This window comes from Oncorhynchus mykiss, chromosome 24 (genome assembly GCF_013265735.2).
Source record: "Oncorhynchus mykiss isolate Arlee chromosome 24, USDA_OmykA_1.1, whole genome shotgun sequence".
NCBI classification, from domain to species: domain Eukaryota; kingdom Metazoa; phylum Chordata; class Actinopteri; order Salmoniformes; family Salmonidae; genus Oncorhynchus; species Oncorhynchus mykiss.
In genome coordinates this window covers 11,796,391-11,815,398 of record NC_048588.1, presented here as the reverse complement: position 1 = coordinate 11,815,398, position 19,008 = coordinate 11,796,391, and the positions used below count along the sequence as shown (strand labels likewise).

Below are 19,008 nucleotides of genomic sequence, written 5' to 3'. Positions count from 1 at the left end.
GTAAGTATGTTGGATGAAAAAGTATTGAGACAGTATTTTCCTTAATGACACCTTTATGAACATTTGACATATAGTTTGACAGCGAATGTATTTGACTGAATTGGATAACACACACACCCCACGCGCATGTTCTATTGATAATGTGGTACTGACTCAATTGCCCACAGTTATCAAAAACATACCCACCACCTTTAAACCTGAATTTATATTCCCGAGAGGTATTTTAGCGTAAATGGGGTCCAACCTATGGACGTATACTTGCCGTATTGAAAGGTATATTGGACATCGGCCAAAGGGATGTCTTATTTTTGTTCTTTACAATTTATATGATGTCATTACTTAAATCAATTTCAACATACTTTGGAATCAATAAATCGAGTTCACAAGCCATTAAAGGGTTCACGTGCAAGATCAACATGACCTCATGCGGATCTAATTAATGAGCAATTACCCTAATTATACTGCGTTTTAATTAATAAACAAATACACCTTGCAGTTAATATCTCTCCACTACGACTATAGTGCAATAGTCCAATAATATTGTTGGGGTTTTCATTGTTAGGTTCATCGGACCAATCGTATGTTGATACAGTGGTGCCCAAATCCGATAAGTGTGAAACAAAGTAAAACAGTTCAATTGTGCATCAGCTTTACACAAAAGTTATAATAGACTATTCGAGTTCAACAACATCGATTTTGGTTATCAATTTGCATGCAAGCGATGGAATTTATACATGCACGCCAGCAGAAAGGGGTTTTAATTCAAAGTATTAAACAGATTAATAATTGTCACCACTTCACAAAAAAAAGCCTCGGACAGCCTCATATTAGAGCTGTCAGTTCGACTGCCCACATACCAGGGGAGAGGAGGAGGGATTCATTCATTTCCTAGTGTTCGCTGTGATGGTCAAAACACAATTAAAACTTATAAAACATTTAATGAAAACGTTTCACATTAGTAATTTAGCCGAACATTGATGAATGTGATTTCATTTTAACACAAAAGGTAGGCATGCATGGTGAGAGTTTGAGAATAGTTCATTATAATTAATGTCTCCGGCTCTCCGTAGATTCGAGGTCGTCTCGGCTCTGTTTCATATTCCGTGATCTTTAAAGATTTTACACGAAGGGATCTATCTGCGATTGCCATCTGACTAGATCAGTCATATCAAGTGATAAATCGTTCCAAACTTTTTTGGCGGTGCTGCCAGTTTGGCTATGCGCATGTGCGAAGGTGTCCAAACTGACAATGCTGGAGAGATAGCGAGTCTGGATTGAGAAACACAGAGAAAAAAGAAAAAGGAGGAAAAGATCCAAGAAAAAATCTAACAAACCCACGCCGAAGGACTGGCATCATGAGGTCCAAAGGCAGGGCACGGAAACTGGCCACAAGTAGGTGCAATATCCCTTTCTTTGCCTTTTGAAACTGCCATCTTGTAAATGTGTAGCTATATCTCAGTTATCAATGCTGTTTCGCATCTAAAAATTAGGTACAATATATTGTATCTTGCTTACATGAGTGTCAGTAGAAAATAGCCCCCACTCACGACTGAGCAGAGGTACAGTACAGTTGGGAGAAGAAGTTGGTTCAAGGGTTTCGAGTTGATATTGTCAATGCCAGTTCGTTTCGCGAATTCAGAAAAAAATCTATTGGCGTTTTAAGTTATGAAAAGTTGTGCAAACGGGAGAGGCACTTCTCAGGGAACGAACTTCTATCGGTATTGGGTTGTGCTTTGTATAGTGGGCGCTACAGCGTTGGCCAATTCTCGTCCGGTCCTGCGACGCTGTTGTTGCACGCGCTTGGTTTCTGTATACTTCAATTTGCAGAAGCAACTTTGAAAAGGCAGGTTGCCTCATTCAGACTTCGGAAATGAAAGATCCAGAATGAAGGACTTGTGCATTTAAATATAATCAGGTACCATTGCTGACAAAAATCCAAAATATATATTGTTGCCTAGAATAAATGCGTATGGGTGTTCGCTCTACCTATCATTACGTTATAGCCTTGGGTTATTACGCTGTATTGTATCTTTATTATGGTGTATTTCGTTTGTGCAACAAGTACAGCATCTATGTTATATAATTAATGTTACGGTCTGTGTACAAAACGTGTTTACATCTTTATGTTATACAGAAATGTAATGTTGTTTGTGTTTTTCCACTGTACATTGAAGGGCACGGAGGCTTTGAACGCCAATATTCAGTAGCATAATAATGCATTTCTGTAATTTATTGAAACGGTTAAATTATTCGTCTTGAGTTCTGAAAGCAATTCAACCCCCAGGGAGCAACACACTGATTTTGGTAAAAGGTGTTTACTCCAATGAAATTATATTGTGATCTATGGCAATCTACCAAAATGCACTACAATGTTTATATAATATGTAGGCCTATCTCTCACATCAAAAAGTCAAGCAGATGATGTAGCTATAATCATTATGTACAATCCTTCAAGTAGTTTATGCTACAGAAGTAAACGTTTTCGATAATTATTTCAAATTGTGTATAGGCCTATTGCAATGTAATTGCATTTTCTGAGTCATTAACATTTTCCATTGTGTTGAACCTTTATGAATGTGTATAGCCAGTAGGCAATTTTTTTTTGCAGTCATTTTCTGAGATTAACAAAAAAAAACATTTTCAAATTTTAAGTATATCATTTGAATGTTTTGAATTATAGTTTTCTCATGTCTGGACAACAGTGTAGCCACAGGTCAACACCGGTAGGTTGCAGTCCTGGAGCCAGGGGTCGCGGGTGTTATTCTTTCAATAAACGTCTGAGACCTGACAGTCTTGTTATTGTGTGTGTAACTTTCTGCCTTAAACATATATTCCTGCTACAAATTGATCATTTCTCTGGACCTTTCTGGAGCTCAGACAGAGGAGAAATTACCTTAAAACTCTTTCCTCTTTAGGATATTAATTTATTTAGGCCTACAAACTCAGTGGATGACACTCATCCAACCAGCAGTGTTATTTTGAAATCGAATTGTGAGTGTTTTATTTGTTCAAACAATACTGGGCATCTTTTCCCATTTGTGATGTAACTTAACGATAATCGTACCAGATGCATCGTTATTTACGAGCCAACTTTTTAAGTGTTTCCCAAACATGCACGTAGAGAGGACGTTTGCTATATGAGTTGTTAGACCATTTGTCGATACTTGATAGTATGGAAAGAAAAGCAGCGCTGCTCTCGGATCAGCTTTCTCCATTCAAATCATACCTTAACATAAAAGTTATTCCATAATACTGACGATGGATCAGCTCCTAGAGACATATTGCCACCTATGGCTGCAAATGGGCTATTGAGGCGGCTAATTATGCTTTCCCAATAATAATGCACTAAATCACAGATTGGGCACGTCATTGAGCACATGTTGTCACACATTAAAAACATTGAGCCAAAAAATTACAGACAGTAGCCTAGACGCAAAATATAACTAAATGTATTGTACATGAAATTGATTTCAATATGATTGAACTAGCCTATATAACCTATATAACCTATAACCTATGTATATTTTAATGCAGTCATCTCAGTTCTCATTTGAAGCATAATTATACTCTTCCCTTGTTTGTAGCAATTGCAAATACTTTGGCAACTTTTTATGTGTAGTCAACTTCATTCTGAAGTTATCGCAGTCACCAGGTCTGGCCCTAGCCTTTTGGGGGCCCTATGGGAAATGTTGTTTCAATTTCCTCCAATTCTACACATTTTGCCATGGGATGCAGACAAAATGGTGCAGTTTAAGCAACTTTGCTGCAATACTACACATTTTGCCATGGGGCAGAGAGAAGATTTTACCATTTTATAAAACATTTCATGCAATTCTACTCATTTTGCCATGGTGTGGAGAGAAAAATGTGCAACTTTAAAGCTATTTTTTAACATGACTTATGCCATGTTAATATGATATCTGAGTGAGGGTGATTAACAAAATCAATGGGGGCCCCCCGGAGGTCAGGGCCCCTGAGCAAGTGCCCTTTGTGCCCAATCAATAATTCAACCATTATTACTACAAGTTTAGAAACTGGCTAGACTAAATTTACCAATGTAAAAATTGTTAGCTGACACGGGCTAAATGAGTGACTGTCAGTGACTGACATAACAAGAGAAATGCTGCTGATGGACATCTAGATAACTCTGAACAGTAAGTTGAGACCCCAACTGAATTCCCCCCAAAAGTATATCTATATCTAATATACATATTTTATCATTTTTGGGTCTGGGGCACTATAGGCCGGGTGCCCACAGCGACCGTTTATGTCGCGCCTAGAGCCGGCCCTGGCAGTCACAGTCAGACAGATAGCCTAAACATCTTGATTCTATGTTTAGCGAAGATCTTTTGTGAATAAAGTGATGCGGAAGGGCAAAAAAACATATAATGATGCACTTTGGCTACTCTACGAGTGGTCTGGATCACTCGTAGATGTGCAAAGGTTTTTTAAGGTTACTAACGAATGCTATGGGAAACACCTCAGCTACTAAAAATACATTGTTAGATGGTTCTAATGATGATCTCAACGCTACAAAGGCTCTAAGGAAGGAGGCCCTGACACAAAGATAAAGGTGTTATACATGTAGAAATAAATCCTGTTTACATGTTGTGTACATGTTGTGTACATGTTGTGTGCTGCCTTTGTGTACAAGCGAACCCCCCCCCCCCAGGGATTATGCAAGTATTTGTGGATTTTGTTCTGTGCAAGATACTTTACAAATGAGATGCATTTTTCACATCCGTTTTATTTTTGGGGGTTGGCTATTAGATTCAGTGTGTTTCAAATTGCTCACCAAAATACATTTCCGTAGGGAAATTTGACGTTCAAAATAAACCTGAATGGATCACATTGAATTGACAGCACCAAGACGAGTCGAAGAGCTTTATAACCATAGGCCTACTTTTAATGTGAAAAGTTTGTCAGGAAGAACTTTAAGAGCTAAACAGACAGGGACACTGTAATTATTTATTTCCTGTGCTTCATGGATTTGTCTCGTGAGCTTCGGTGTCATTGCAGGCCCTTTGGCCTTTGGCACAGAGGATCTTTCGTGACGATATGAAATAAACCCATCAGACGGCCAGCTCTCATCAGGATCTCTTACAGACTGTTGTTTATGGCAACATGGCCCAGTGTTTACAGAATATGTGTGAAAAGCAAACGATATGCATATTATTCTGTGATCACTAACAAGGCAAAGGGCACACACACACACACACACACACACACACACACACACACAGCAATAATGGTTTAGTAGTGCATTTAGTAGTGGTTTTGGCGCCTGCTGCAATCGGCCTAAATATTAACAGTCCCTTGAAGGAATGCGCTAGGCTACAGCACCAGCCATTCTGCCCATCCAGTTCCAGGCATAGTTCTAAATCATTACTTATAATCTGAGAATAGGGGGCTAATTTGAGGTATATTTAAACATTATTATTTACTCAAGATGTAAGAGGAAGATTTCTAGGCTACCTATTAAGTCAGTGGGAGAGAATGTTCTGATAGCTCGGCACAGTTTCCCCCTGGGAACTGGGCCGTTCTGGCCTGTAGCCAGCACTGCACAATGTCAACAGTGAATATTTAAATTCCCAGACTCCCCATAAGAGGTCTGCCGGTAAATGTGTTCAGTGTGCGGCCTGTCCTGATAAGTTCTGTTCAGAGGCTGGTCCTGTAGGTCTCCTCGCGCCACAGAGAGTGTTTGTGCTCGAGCTCGATTGATGTGCGCATGGCAGGCAGATTATAAAACACAGTGGAGTGAGTTAATGGAGGGGGAGTTGGTAGGTGGGGAGGTGGTAATAGAAGTGTGATTGGTGGTGGAAGATTAGTTCAGATGTCATATGGGGGTCCACTCAACCCCCCCCCCCCCCCCCCCCCCCCCCCCCACACACACACACAAAATAAAACTAAAACAAATGATTTGTCCTAATATCATACTTCAGCTAGGACTATAGGCCTAAGCTAACTCCTTGTCTGCCTAACGTGCCTCTCAACTAAATGCTCAGGTGGTAGTGTGAGATGTCTGACCCTTGGTGCACCACTTGTAATGTCCTCAAAAAGAAGAGATAAAACTCATATGAATGCTGAATTGGATTCCATTTTTTTCATGCACTACCCCTTGTATTTAAAACAACATACTTTTGGTTTATTCACACATATATGAACGTGTCTTTTCAGACATAGGTTGAAACAATGAGAGGATATTAGACATGCTCATAGTCTGCTCACCCTATAGTCAGTCACCTGTTGTCCCGTAGGTGCACAGCAAATTTGAGATCAAAATTTTAACACCCACAGTGTTAAATTGAACACTTCGAAATGATATGTGACCCACCGAAATAGTGTTAAACTAACACTTTTCAAAGTGTTCACAAACTAACACCCCTAGAGTGTTTTGTAAAGCCTTATTTTGATATTTCCCAGCATGCCTTTCAAGTGAACATGAACGATACCCACCCATGACTGTGTTTGTTAGTGACAGAGACATCCTTGTTGTGTTCATTGATTTTTAGTTCTGAAGCCTTGACCAAGTGACTGCTTATGTGAATGTGTGAACCCTTGATGAGCATGTGTTACACAGTTATGGCCTAAATATCCTCAATATTTTGGTCTGAAAAACTTGGCTCATGGGCTACATCAGACATACAAGCAACAACAAGCTGGTTTATGAAGTGATTAGTGATTCATATCAGAATCATGCCAGAGGGAGTGTATTGGAATGTATTTATCACCAACCACAACCTGCATTCAGAATGACAGCTAGGGTGAAGGACTTCACAAACAACCCTACCTAAACCATGTGAACTGGAACAACCATCTCAGTAACATGTGCAATAAATCCAACCACTTACAGATTGGATTAGATTAGAAAAATGTAAGTTATTAATTGTTGTATAGTATAAGATCAATTTAACAATCAATGTGCATGCAGAAACATAGATTTTCAAACAAACTATTCTAAACATCAACCTGCAACAAAGCATTCTGGGAAGAATGATAATGAGGCCCCGCCCACATCTTTTTCACTGAGAGAATAAACATAAATGAACTCACGCAGTCCAGTAACAACAACACCAAGCAGTGTTGATTCCAATGTGAATTAAATAACACTGCGTTGATTCATCGCATGTGGTGTCAATTTCAATCCCACTGATGTTAACCCCACTAGAATCAACACTCAGATATAACACTCACAACACGTCTTACCTTAACACCAAGATTTGAACACTTGCAAATGTGCTGTGTATGTGTGTCAGTTCATGTGAACAGTCCATAAATCAATTGCTCTCGCCATAGACCCATGCACTGAATTTGAAATTAAATTAAATGTATTTGACATTTCTAAATAAAAATGTAGAAAAACATGATTATTATTATGTTATTTTTGATTCCCTAATTGCTTTGGTGGGTTAGTATTCCCTCATAGGCAGGAGTGAAGCCTAGCTAAAGCTGATTATAAGCTATAATAATTTTAAGACTGCAGGTCAACTCTGTTGAGGACTTGCTGTTAAGATCTATGTAAAATTGAGTCAGTATGCCCTACTCATCAATATAAAGTGTGTGTATGTGTATATTAATATACACTGCTCAAAAAATAAAGGGAACACTTAAACAACACAATGTAACTCCAAGTCAATCACACTTCTGTGAAATCAAACTGTCCACTTAGGAAGCAACACTGATTGACAATAAATTTCACATGCTGTTGTGCAAATGGAATAGACAACAGGTGGAAATTATAGGCAATTAGCAAGACACCCCCAATAAAGGAGTGGTTCTGCAGGTGGGGACCACAGACCACTTCTCAGTTCCTATGCTTCCTGGCTGATGTTTTGGTCACTTTTGAATGCTGGCGGTGCTTTCACTCTAGTGGTAGCATGAGACGGAGTCTACAACCCACACAAGTGGCTCAGGTTGTGCAGCTCATCCAGGATGGAACATCAATGCGAGCTGTGGCAAGGTTTGCTGTGTCTGTCAGCGTAGTGTCCAGAGCAGGGAGGCGCTAGCAGGAGACAGGCCAGTACATCAGGAGACGTGGAGGAGGCCGTAGGAGGGCAACAACCCAGCAGCAGGACCGCTACGTCCGCCTTTGTGCAAGGAGGAGCAGGAGGAGCACTGCCAGAGCCCTGCAAAATGACTTCCAGCAGGCCACAAATGTGCATGTGTCTGCTCAAACGGTCAGAAACAGACTCCATGAGGGTGGTATATGAGGGCCAGGCGTCCACAGGTGGGGGTTGTGCTTACAGCTCAACACCGTGCAGGACGTTTGGCATTTGCCAGAGAACAACAAGATTGGCAAATTCGCCACTGGCGCCCTGTGCTCTTCACAGATGAAAGCAGGTTCACACTGAGCACGTGACAGACGTGACAGAGTCTGGAGACGCTGTGGAGAACGTTCTGCTGCCTGCAACATCCTCCAGCATGACCGGTTTGGCGGTGGGTCAGTCATGGTGTGGGGTGGCATTTCTTTGGGGGGCCGCACAGCCCTCCATGTGCTCGCCAGAGGTAGCCTGACTGCCATTAGGTACCGAGATGAGATCCTCAGACCCCTTGTGAGACCATATGCTGGTGCGGTTGGCCCTGGGTTCCTCCTAATGCAAGACAATGCTAGACCTCATGTGGCTGGAGTGTGTCAGCAGTTCCTGCAAGAGGAAGGCATTGATGCTATGGACTGGACCGCCCGTTCCCCAGACCTGAATCCAATTGAGCACATCTGGGACATCATGTCTCGCTCAATCCTCCAACGCCACGTTGCACCACAGACTGTCCAGGAGTTGGCGGATGCTTTAGTCCAGGTCTGGGAGGAGATCCCTCAGAAGACCATGCGCCACGTCATCAGGAGCATGCCCAGGCATTGTAGGGAGGTCATACAGGCACGTGGAGGCCACACACACTACTGAGCCTCATTTTGACTTGTTTTAAGGACATTACACCAAAGTTGGATCAGCCTGTAGTGTGGTTTTCCACTTTAATTTTGAGTGTGACTCCAAATCCAGACCTCCATGGGTTGATAAATTTGATTTCCATTGATAATTTGTGTGTGATTTTGTTGTCAGCACATTCAACTATGTAAAGAAAAAAGTATTTAAATAGAATATTTCATTCATTCAGATCTAGGATGTGTTATTTTAGTGTTCCCTTTATTTTTTGAGCAGTGTATATACAGTGCATTCAGAAAGTATTCAGACCCCTTCCCCTTTTTCGCATTTTGTTATGTTATAGCCTTATTCTAAAATGGATTAAATAAATACAAATCCTCATCAATCTACACACAATACCCCATTATGACTAAGTGAAAACAGATTTTTAGAAATGTTTACACATTTATTAAAAATAACACATTGAAATACTTTACATTTATATTTAGACCCTTTGCTACGAGACTTGAAATTGTTCTCAGGTGCATTCTTGATTGGAGTCCACCTGTGGTAAATTCAATTGGGAGGTGAACAAGAACCTAATGGTCACTCTGACAGAGCTCCAGAGTTCCTCTGTGGAGATAAGAGAACCTTCCAGAAGGACAACCATCTCTGCAGCACTCCACCAATCAGGCCTTTATGGTAGAGTGGCCAGACGGAAGCCACTCCTCAGTAAAAGGCACATGACAGCCCGCTTGGAGTTTGCCAAAAGGCACCTAAAGTAGTCTCAGACCATGAGAAACAAGATTCTCTGGGATGAATGACAAGCGTCATGTCTGAACAAAACCTGGCACCATCCCTACAGTGAAGCATGGTGGTGGCAGCATCATGCTGTGGGGATGTTTTCAGCTGCAAGGACTGGGAGACTAGTTAGGATTGAGGGAATGATGAACAGAGAAAGGTACAGAGAGATCCTTGATGAAAACCTGCTCCAGAGTGCTCAGGACCTCAGACTGCTGCGAAGGTTCACCTTCCAACAGGACAATGACACTAAGCACACAGCCAAGACAACGCAGGAGTGGCTTCAGGACAAGTCTCTGAATGTCCTTGAGTGGCCCTGCCAGATCCCGGACTTGAACCCGATCAAACATCTCTGGAGACACCTGAAAATAACGGTGCAGCGACGCTCCCCATCCAACCTGACATAGCTTGAGAGGATCTGCAGAGAAGAATGGGAGAAACTCCCCAAATACAGGTGTGCCAAGCTTGTAGCGTCATACCCAAAAAGACTTGCGGCTGTAATCGCTGCCAAAGGTGCTTCAACAAAATACTGAGTAAAGGGTCAGAATACTTATGTAAATGTGATATTTCATTTTTTAAATTATATTTTTGCAAAACTTTCTAAACACCTGTTTTTAGTTTGTCATTATGGAATATTGTGTGTAGATTGATAAGGGGGGAACTATTTAATCCATTTTAAAATAAGGCTGCAATGTAGCAAAATGTGGAAAAAGTCAAGGGGTACGAATACTTTTTGAATGCATTGTATGTATATATGTGTGTTTATGTGTGTGTGTGTGTGCATGCGTGCATGTAGGCAGGCCTATAAACCAATTTAAACTTGATCCAAAAATTAGGCTCTGTATGGATGGTGTGACGCAATTGCGGCGCCTCTGGAGGCACGCAGAGGCCAAATTGAGCTCTGTACCGCATACCCGTGCACCTCTCAAATGTTGTAACAATGCGGAGGGCTCTGTATAGCTCTGTATTGACATGATTGGTTGACATAGGTGAGGGTGGGAGGTCCTGTATAAACACAAACGTACTTCCTTGACAACTTCCTTCACAACAGCTCTACTCTGCTCAGTGGACCACAAGAAGTATAAATGCCCTGACTTCTGCAGAGGCCATATCACCGTAAATACTGTATGGCCAATGCAGACGACAGATTGACCATGCAGCGCCCTTAAGAGAGTGTAAAAAACGCTGCATGGTCAACCCTATGTCTGAAGTGGGCATACAGCATTTATTGCAATGCAGCCTCTTCAGATGTCAGGGCTTTCATACTTCTTTCGCTTACGGAGCGGAGCAGATCTATTGTGAAAGACAGTTGTCAAGGAAGTGAGTTTGTGTTTATAGAGGACGTACCACCCTCACCTACCATCAACTTTAATTATGCGCTCGTACGTGCATGTGTGTGTTGGTGTGAAAGCGCGTGGCGCATTCTGCCTGTCGGCGCCTCCTTCTTGCCGACGATTGCTTCCTCCTTGCGTTGTGCAATGGGCCATGCATCTGACGTTTGTCTGGCGGACCTCATTAAAAGGGTTAATGTATCGTGCCATTTAAAAGGTGAGATGGAGTGGGCACGATCTGAGAGACCCTATTAAATAGTCATTGTCCTGTCGCAGCGCTCTTTGCATGCGCTCCCGCTCCGTTTAGATCCAAACGTCGGTAAGCAATTGTGCGGTATCTCCCTGAGCAATGAACCGTCACAGCTCGTCATTTTTCACGTGCGCTGTGGAAGATAATATGTTTATATTATCTCCCGATTCAGCTCCTGAAAGCATAGGCCTAAAGTCTAAATTGGGATACATTAAGTTGTTCATTCGTAGGCCAAAATATTTCATCCAAATGCATATGGTAGGTAGGCCTGATTTTAATGTAGACCTTTCTCATTCTCAACCCTATTTAGTAGGCTGGCTTTTTGGGACAAAGTGGGAGCTGAATGGTTTGGTTGCATAAGGAAAACCTTGACATTTTTGGGGGGAAAACACATGTCAGGGAACAAACCAGTCTTATCAGTCATTTCCAAAATGTACTTTGAGATGATGTTGAAATAGGCAAGAAACCCAGAAAAGAGTGGTAAGCTACTGTATTTGTCTGTCTCAGTCATCTCAGTTTATGCTCGTTGTAACAGTAATATTTTGTGCATGTGGTATGTGCAAAAAACAAACTTTCATCACTGTGTGTGTGTGCGTGTGCGTGTGCTTATGTTTAAATTTGGTAAGATATTGGTTCTTGCGGGTGCAGTGTGACAGTGAGACAGCCCCCCTCATCCATCAACGCCTCCGTCTGCATGAGTCGCCCGTCCCCTCTCCTCACCCACTGTGTCAGAGAAGGGGGTCTCTCTATACCCCCAATACCCCCCACCCCCACCCCACCATTTCTCTGATGTTAATGACACTGTGACCATACTTCTATGCTGTAAACAGTTAGGTTTAGTTACTAGGTTAGTGGTTTGTTTATGTGTTGTTGTCAGGGCGATGAAGGATGGCCCTGTCAGTGGGTTTCAGGAGCCCCTGGTTCCCCAGTTGGTCCCTGGGGGCCCGGCTCAGTGGGTAGCCCTAGGGACCCGTGTCACAACATCCCCTCCTCTCACTCTATCTAAACTGCAGAGTCTGGCATCTCCAATCACCTTTTAAAGAAAGACAAATAAGCCTAAACTATAGGTTTCTGAGTATGTGTTTGTGTGTGTGTGTTTGGGTGTGTGTGTGTGTGTACGCAGCGCTGTGCTGTGATGGGTGAGGGTGAGGCGGGAGTGATGAGGGTGGGTCTATGGCACGGCGACCCAGAGTGTGGGAACACCAAGGGAGGAGGCTGGGGGGGATGGAGGAGGGGGCCACATGTCAAGCCTGGGAACCAGTGTGTGTGTGTTTACCGCAGGGAAACCGTACCAACACAGAACAATGAGCTAACCTTACCCCCTTCTAAATAAAAAAGTCATTTCTGCTTTCTTCCCAAAGGTCAGTGAGTTAGAGATAGGGAGGTTAACACAAAAGGCTACAGTCAGCCTGGCGACTACAGTCTGGGCCACTCGGGTGCCAAGGCTGAGGTCATTATCAACAGCAGGCCCAAGCTAAGCATATTTTTTCATATATGTGTGTGTGCGTGTGTGTGTGTTACAGAGAGAGAAAGATGGAGAGATAAGAGAAAGTGAACATTGTTGGTTCAAACCATTCCCCTAACATTTGATTGATTTGTGTGTCTGAGTGCAGTAGTTATTGTGTAGACACATTGCTGATGGTGCAGTCTCTTTCCCCTCTATTAATGAGGCAATACGATTGGTTGGTGCGTGTGGAGGAACAACCTCCCTTAGCTAATAAAAGGACTTCAATCATGTAGCTGCTCCAATCCATTACCTGGAGCAGGTATCAACTAGCCTGGATCCCAGATCGGTTTGTTCCGCCTTACCAACTCCTTGTCATTACAGATGGTACCCAGGATGGGTATCAGCTAGTGTCACCTACATGCTAGCACAATCCCTCACAGTCACAGTCACACCAACCTCTCTCAGTCACACTACTACAGGCACTCTGGTCTGGGGAGGTTTGTAGCATGGGGCGGATGTGGAACGTGTGGGTTAAATAAAGGGGCTTCTGTCTTAGGGCTATTGAAGACAACCTGGTGCTTTCTATGACTGTTATATACACCTGCACTCTTTTGTGTACTGCACTTTTGAGGGAGCTAGCACGCTAGCATTTCACTGCACCTTTTATACCTGCTGTAAACTGTGTATGTGACGAATAAATTTGATTTGAAGCGGATGTTTTTGTGCAGGTGTATGCCATAAGTATATGTGAGTTTGTTCATGCCTGAACAACAGGTGAGTAAACTCTCTCACTCCCTGTACAATGCAGTAGGCCACGTCCCCATGGGGATTGGGTGCTCAGGTGTGTGCATGATGTGTTTGTGCGTGTGCATGCGTACGACAGTGTGTTTGTGCGTCTCCATGTGTCCATGCGTTTTTGTATGTTGTTCTTAATAATGTCTCTGTTGTTAAATATTGGGAGTGCTGCCGGCAGAGCGGGTTCTTTCTTTCTCATACTGGACTGGAGCACAGCCACAAACAGGAATTATACAACAATCGCTTTGTGAGAGCGCCGATAACAGTGTGTTCCAGCACAGTGGGATCTCCTGGCGGATTGGGGGGGGGGGGGGGGGGGGGGGCTTCAGGGCTGTAGCTGGAGGCCGCTAGGCTGTGGCGCTCGATTATGATTAACTCGGGAGGAAATACAGAAGGAGAAGAAGAGATCAGGTCCATCTGTAGCTGAGATGGAATGGTGAGATGGGGGGGGGGGGGGGGCTGTAGTGTACACCTTTCATCTCAGCCACACCAAGCCCCCGCTATCTAGCCTGGAACCTCATTAACTGGTGACCTCTGACCCCTCAGGACGGGAGAGATGAGGGGAGGGAGACATGATCAAAGCCTGGGGTCATTTCTGATGGAAGCTTTACCTGATTGTTGGCGATAGCCTCTGTCTTATCAGTGTTGGAATGGCGATACGTTGATGAATGCTCCGGATGCTTTGTGACGTGAAGAGCGTCCACATGGTAGTCTGGCACCCCTCGACCCCCTCAGGTGTGAGGGACAGGAACATGTCGTACCCCTGTCCTCGGTGATGTGTCTGGATCATTTCCCCCTCCTGTGTGTGTGTGTGTGTGTGTTGACGGTCGGCCAGGGTCACAGTGGGGGGAAGGAATGTGCCTGTTGGAAAGAAATGCGGGGCTGGCTGATTAGCGCTCTGTCCGTACCTGCCGGTTTACTGGACATGCCTCAACGATGTGATTGTGATGATGAGACTGAGGAAAAACGTCGGAGAACAATAGAGACAGTGGAGATTCCTTTCCAAGACGCATTCCAGCAAATCTCGCGGCCGGTGGCCCCCGCTCGGCACTTTGATGAGCCTCTCTCTGGGCTTCCTGGGATTGTCGCCCGTCCACAAACACAAAAACAAAGCCAGCGGTAGAGCGAAGCTACCCGTCCTCCTCAGGATGTCCTGTTTTGATTAACGTTAGCATCCCTCCCGGCCCTGCGGCAATATTATTCTAACATTGCTAGGAGAGCTGCAGCTAACTGACACAGACACTTTTCCACTCGGTGAACCCAAAGGTCAAATCTTCGACAATGAGCTGGGAAGAATAGGTGGGCTCTTTAAAGGGGAAGTCATTTGATGTGAGTGGAGCGAGGCCTTCGTGTGGTGTGAGTCGAGAAGCTCCGGCCTAGACTACAGATCAACGAATTAGACGCTCATCCGTGGTTCTCAAACATTCATTTGAGGTATTAACTCAGAATTTCAAAGTCTTAAGGGTGGGCATTAACTTTGAATGGTTAAGGTACGGGAAGTTTGGGATAGACTTAAAGCAAAAATCACTGCTGGTGTTGAACTTGCACCCTTTGGAATGACAGGCACATGCTTAACCCATCCACCACTCCTGTCCACAACACTCTACCAAAACCGAAACCCACTTGAAGGTAACAGCACTCACTGTTGCCCCTAGTGGCTGATGTCCACGTCATCTCCGCACGTCCTCAGACATGGATGGATGTCGAATACTAACTTGAATCACGGGTGAACAGGCTGTACAGATTGGGGAACAGTTCCAGCTTTGGGTCGAGTAGAGAGGGATTGTGGGCCGCAGTTCTGGAGCAGACACACAGGCCCAACTCCCTTTCTCTTTCCCCTCTTCCACCCTGTTTTGACTCTAACCGACACCAGCCAGCCCCTACTTCTCTCCCTCTCTCTCTCCCCGTCCTCTATCCCCCCCCTCTCTCAGAATCAGAGAGCAGTGAAGTGGTGAGGTACTGTGTTTTTCTTTGCTTGGGGGCCCAGTTTGACAGGAGGGCACCACTTGTTCACCCCAGTGTCCACAGAACCAGCAGACCAGCAGACTTCTGGCCCTCTAGGGGCACTCTGGGAGCCTCAGGCCTGGATGTCTCTGTCAGGACCCAGGCTGGGCCAGGACCCCCTGTGTTCACCGGGTCACTGGAGAAGCTAATCGATTTCATCTCTGGCTCACACACCCAACCCAGACCTTTACACCAGGGACATTTACATCTTTCCCTCTACTCATAAGACTATTATCCTTCAAAGCCCTGCACTCATTCTCAGGCTCTTTCCCCCCTCTCTCTGTCTCTCTGTATCTCTCTCTTTCTCTCTCTCTGTTTGTCTTTCTCTCTCTCTCTCTCTGTCTCTCTGTATCTCTCTGTCTCTCTCTGTTTGTCTTTCTCTCTCTCTCTCTCTCTCTCTCTCTCTCTCTCTCTCTCTCTCTCTCTCCCTCTCTCTCTCTCTCTTTCTCTCTCTCTGTTTCTTTCTTTGTCTCTTCCTCCTCCTTCGGTATCTCTGATTCCCCCACACAAGGGCAAGTTTAAATTGAACCCTCGTCCCGTCTCAGTCTGGGCCCTGGCCCCTAAGGGACGCTGGCGGGGTGGAGGAGACCTTGTTTTCTTGCCCGTTCCCCTGGATGAAACATCTGAATGGGGGAGTGAAGGCTTTGGGAATGGCCTGGAAACTTCCCATTCATCAGTGTAAAGAGATACTGCGCTGACAGTTAGCAGACCGCCAGCCAAGCACAACACAGGGCCGCCGCGTGGGCCCTGAGCGCTCAGCCCAGCCCACAGACTGGAGCCTGGCCTAGCTGCTCATCCTACAACTGTCCCAAGGCAACACACAGGCAACACACTCACACACAGGCAACACACTCACACACAGGCAACACACTCACACACAGGCAACACACTCACACACAGGCAACACACTCACACACAGGCAACACACTCACACACAGGCAACACACTCACACACAGGCAACACACTCACACACAGTCAACACACTCACACACAGGCAACACACTCACACACAGGCAACATACTCACACACAGGCAACACACTCACACACAGGCAACACATTCACACACAGGCAACACATTCACACACAGGCAACACACACACACACAGGCAACACACTCACACACAGGCAACACACTCACACACAGGCAACACACTCACACACAAGCTCACAGACCTTTTCTTTTCACAGCCCCTCTCTGCACATTCTTCCTCGTTTGTTTCTACAATATCTCACCAGCTCTCTCCTCTCAATTTCAAGCTGTACATGCTCTCCCTCCTTACGCTTCCTCAGTCTCTCCCTGACTGAGGGTAGTAGCGGGGAGGATCACCCTGGGCCTGGGCTGAGGTGGGTGGGAGGGAGGGAGTGCAGGTTTAGGCATGGCAGGAATGGGCACTACAGGGCTGGGCAGGGCGGAGTGCTGCAGGTGGGGTGTCTGTCCACGGACCCTCTGCCCGCCCATCAATCGCCGACAGCTGACAGTTTAATCTGTGCGACCGGGCATGTCATTACTGAGCATGTGGGCAGCCAATCGCATCAGTGATCAATGACAAAGGCTGCTGCGGGTACCAGGAAGAGAGGGAGGGAGGGGAGAGCAGGAGAGAGCAGGAGAGAAGAGGTAGTTATGGAACTGAAGGTCAGTTCTGGGGAGGCTGTCAGGTGCTGAGAGATGGAGTTATTCCTCTGACGCTGTGCTCTGAGTAATACACACACACACACACACACACACACACACACACACACACACACACACTGCTGTGCACCTTGAACTACTGCCCCCCCTCACACACACACACACACACATTTGCTCTCTTTTTTGATTGAGAACCCTATTGGAGAATTGAATGCTGGCATTGTTTTATAAATTCCATGTACAAGGCTTTGGCAGTGTGGACCCTGGCTCTCTTTGGTGGGCAGTGTGGACCCTGGCTCTCTTTGGTGGGCAGTGGGGACCCTGGCTCTCTTTGGTGGGCAGTGTGGACCCTGGCTCTCTTTGGTGGGCAGTGGGGACCCTGGCTCTCTTTGGTGGGCAGTGGGGACCCTGGCTCTCTTTGGTGGGCAGTGGGGAAAACGCAGCCGTAAAAATAACCACCACTTATGAATAAAAAGTATGTTCATGAAAACGCCACCCCTCCCAGGACGCCCCTCCCCCAGTCATGTTGACACAACCCCCCGAAGTAAAACAAGGACCCGCTAACAGAAGGAATTCCACACGCTTTACGACAGTTTCCTATTTCATAACCCAATTCATGTCATTTTCACCTCTTCCCCCCTCGCCATGTTTTCCTAACGTTTTTAGAACGTTGATGAACAAATTGATGCCTGGGCAACAGTTTTTGGCTCTAGCCAGAGATAAAATAACAGTGCTTTTCCCTGTGGGTCATATCCCAGCAGAACACGCTCATTTATCCAGCTGCTATCTCTCAGCACATCCACTAGGTCCCATCTCTGTTCGTCTCCCTCCGCTATGCCCCAGCCGCCCCAACATGGACGCCACTGACTGATGATGACTCGTGACGACATGTCTGACCCCTGACTCCTATGATGTGGGCGTCGATTAAGGCAGCCCCCCACTGATTCTGGGGGATTGGCTTAAATGCGGAAGACACATTTCAGTTGAATGCATTCAGTTGTACAACTGACTAGGTATCCCCTTTCCCTTCCTTCCCTTCCCCCTATACAGTCTTTACAGATCTGTCACTCTGGCACCGTGTCATTCCCTCGGTGCCAAGTTGCCCTTATGTCTGTCTGTCTGTCAGACAGCTAGGCCCCTCAGGACCGGTCCTCCATCTGCTTCACAGCCCAGTTCATCCCAGACACCTCTTCTTCAGCTGCTTGTTTTTATAGGAGCAATGTAAAAGCTCATCTCTCCTCCAATCACGCAGCCTTTAACCTAGTTGTGATATTGGCATTTAAAGATATTTTTGTTGTTGTTATCGATTCAAGTCTATGTACAGCTTCAGCCTAGTTGTGTGCCAGTGCCGTCACACAAAACGAACAGACTGGTACTGCCCACCTCATCCATGTTTTGGAGAAAGGGTTCCCGAGTGGTTCAGAGGTCTAAGGGCACTGCATTGCTGTGCTAGAAACGCCACTACAGACCCGGGTTCAATCCTGGGCTATATCACAACCTGCCATGATCGCGAGTACCGTAGGGCGGTGCACAATTGGCACAGCGTCGTCCGGGTTAGGGGAGGGTTTTGTATTTCTGACTGCCAGGTGTTTTGACTGATGAGCGTGCGGAGTGAATCTCCTCCATTTCCACCCTTGCATATAACACTTGTAATTGCTCAGTGCACAGAGGCACACCGGTGAGGGAAAGGCAGGAGTACCAACGTCCTGATTCCATTTTCTGCACGTCTTTCTTTCTTATTTGATGTTTCTGTGCTAATACAATCTCGTACCAGGGGGTATTCCGCCCGGATACAGGTGTTAAGACGGTTGTTGTGGGAGTTTGCATTTGATCGTCCCTCCAATAAAATCAAATTCCTTGGTTGTGATTTGATCAGTCTCGAAAAGGCA

The 19,008-nt window shown here is 45.2% G+C and overlaps 1 protein-coding gene across 18 annotated transcripts in view; it reads left to right on the top strand.

Annotated features, from left to right (window-relative positions):
• Positions 1 to 856: 856 nt before the first annotated feature.
• Positions 857 to 19,008, top strand: part of LOC110503751 (histone-lysine N-methyltransferase MECOM) — a 219,349-nt gene continuing 201,197 nt past the window's right edge. For 10 of the 18 annotated variants that reach the window (XM_036961616.1, XM_036961627.1, XM_036961623.1 and 7 more), the window contains exon 1: positions 857 to 1,392. In XM_036961616.1, the coding sequence (XP_036817511.1) occupies positions 1,356 to 1,392 (37 nt within the window). In that variant the 5' untranslated portion in view covers positions 857 to 1,355. The remainder of the gene's footprint in view (positions 1,393 to 19,008) is intronic. The other 8 variants (XM_036961634.1, XM_036961632.1, XM_036961633.1 and 5 more) reach the window with 2 other exon arrangements.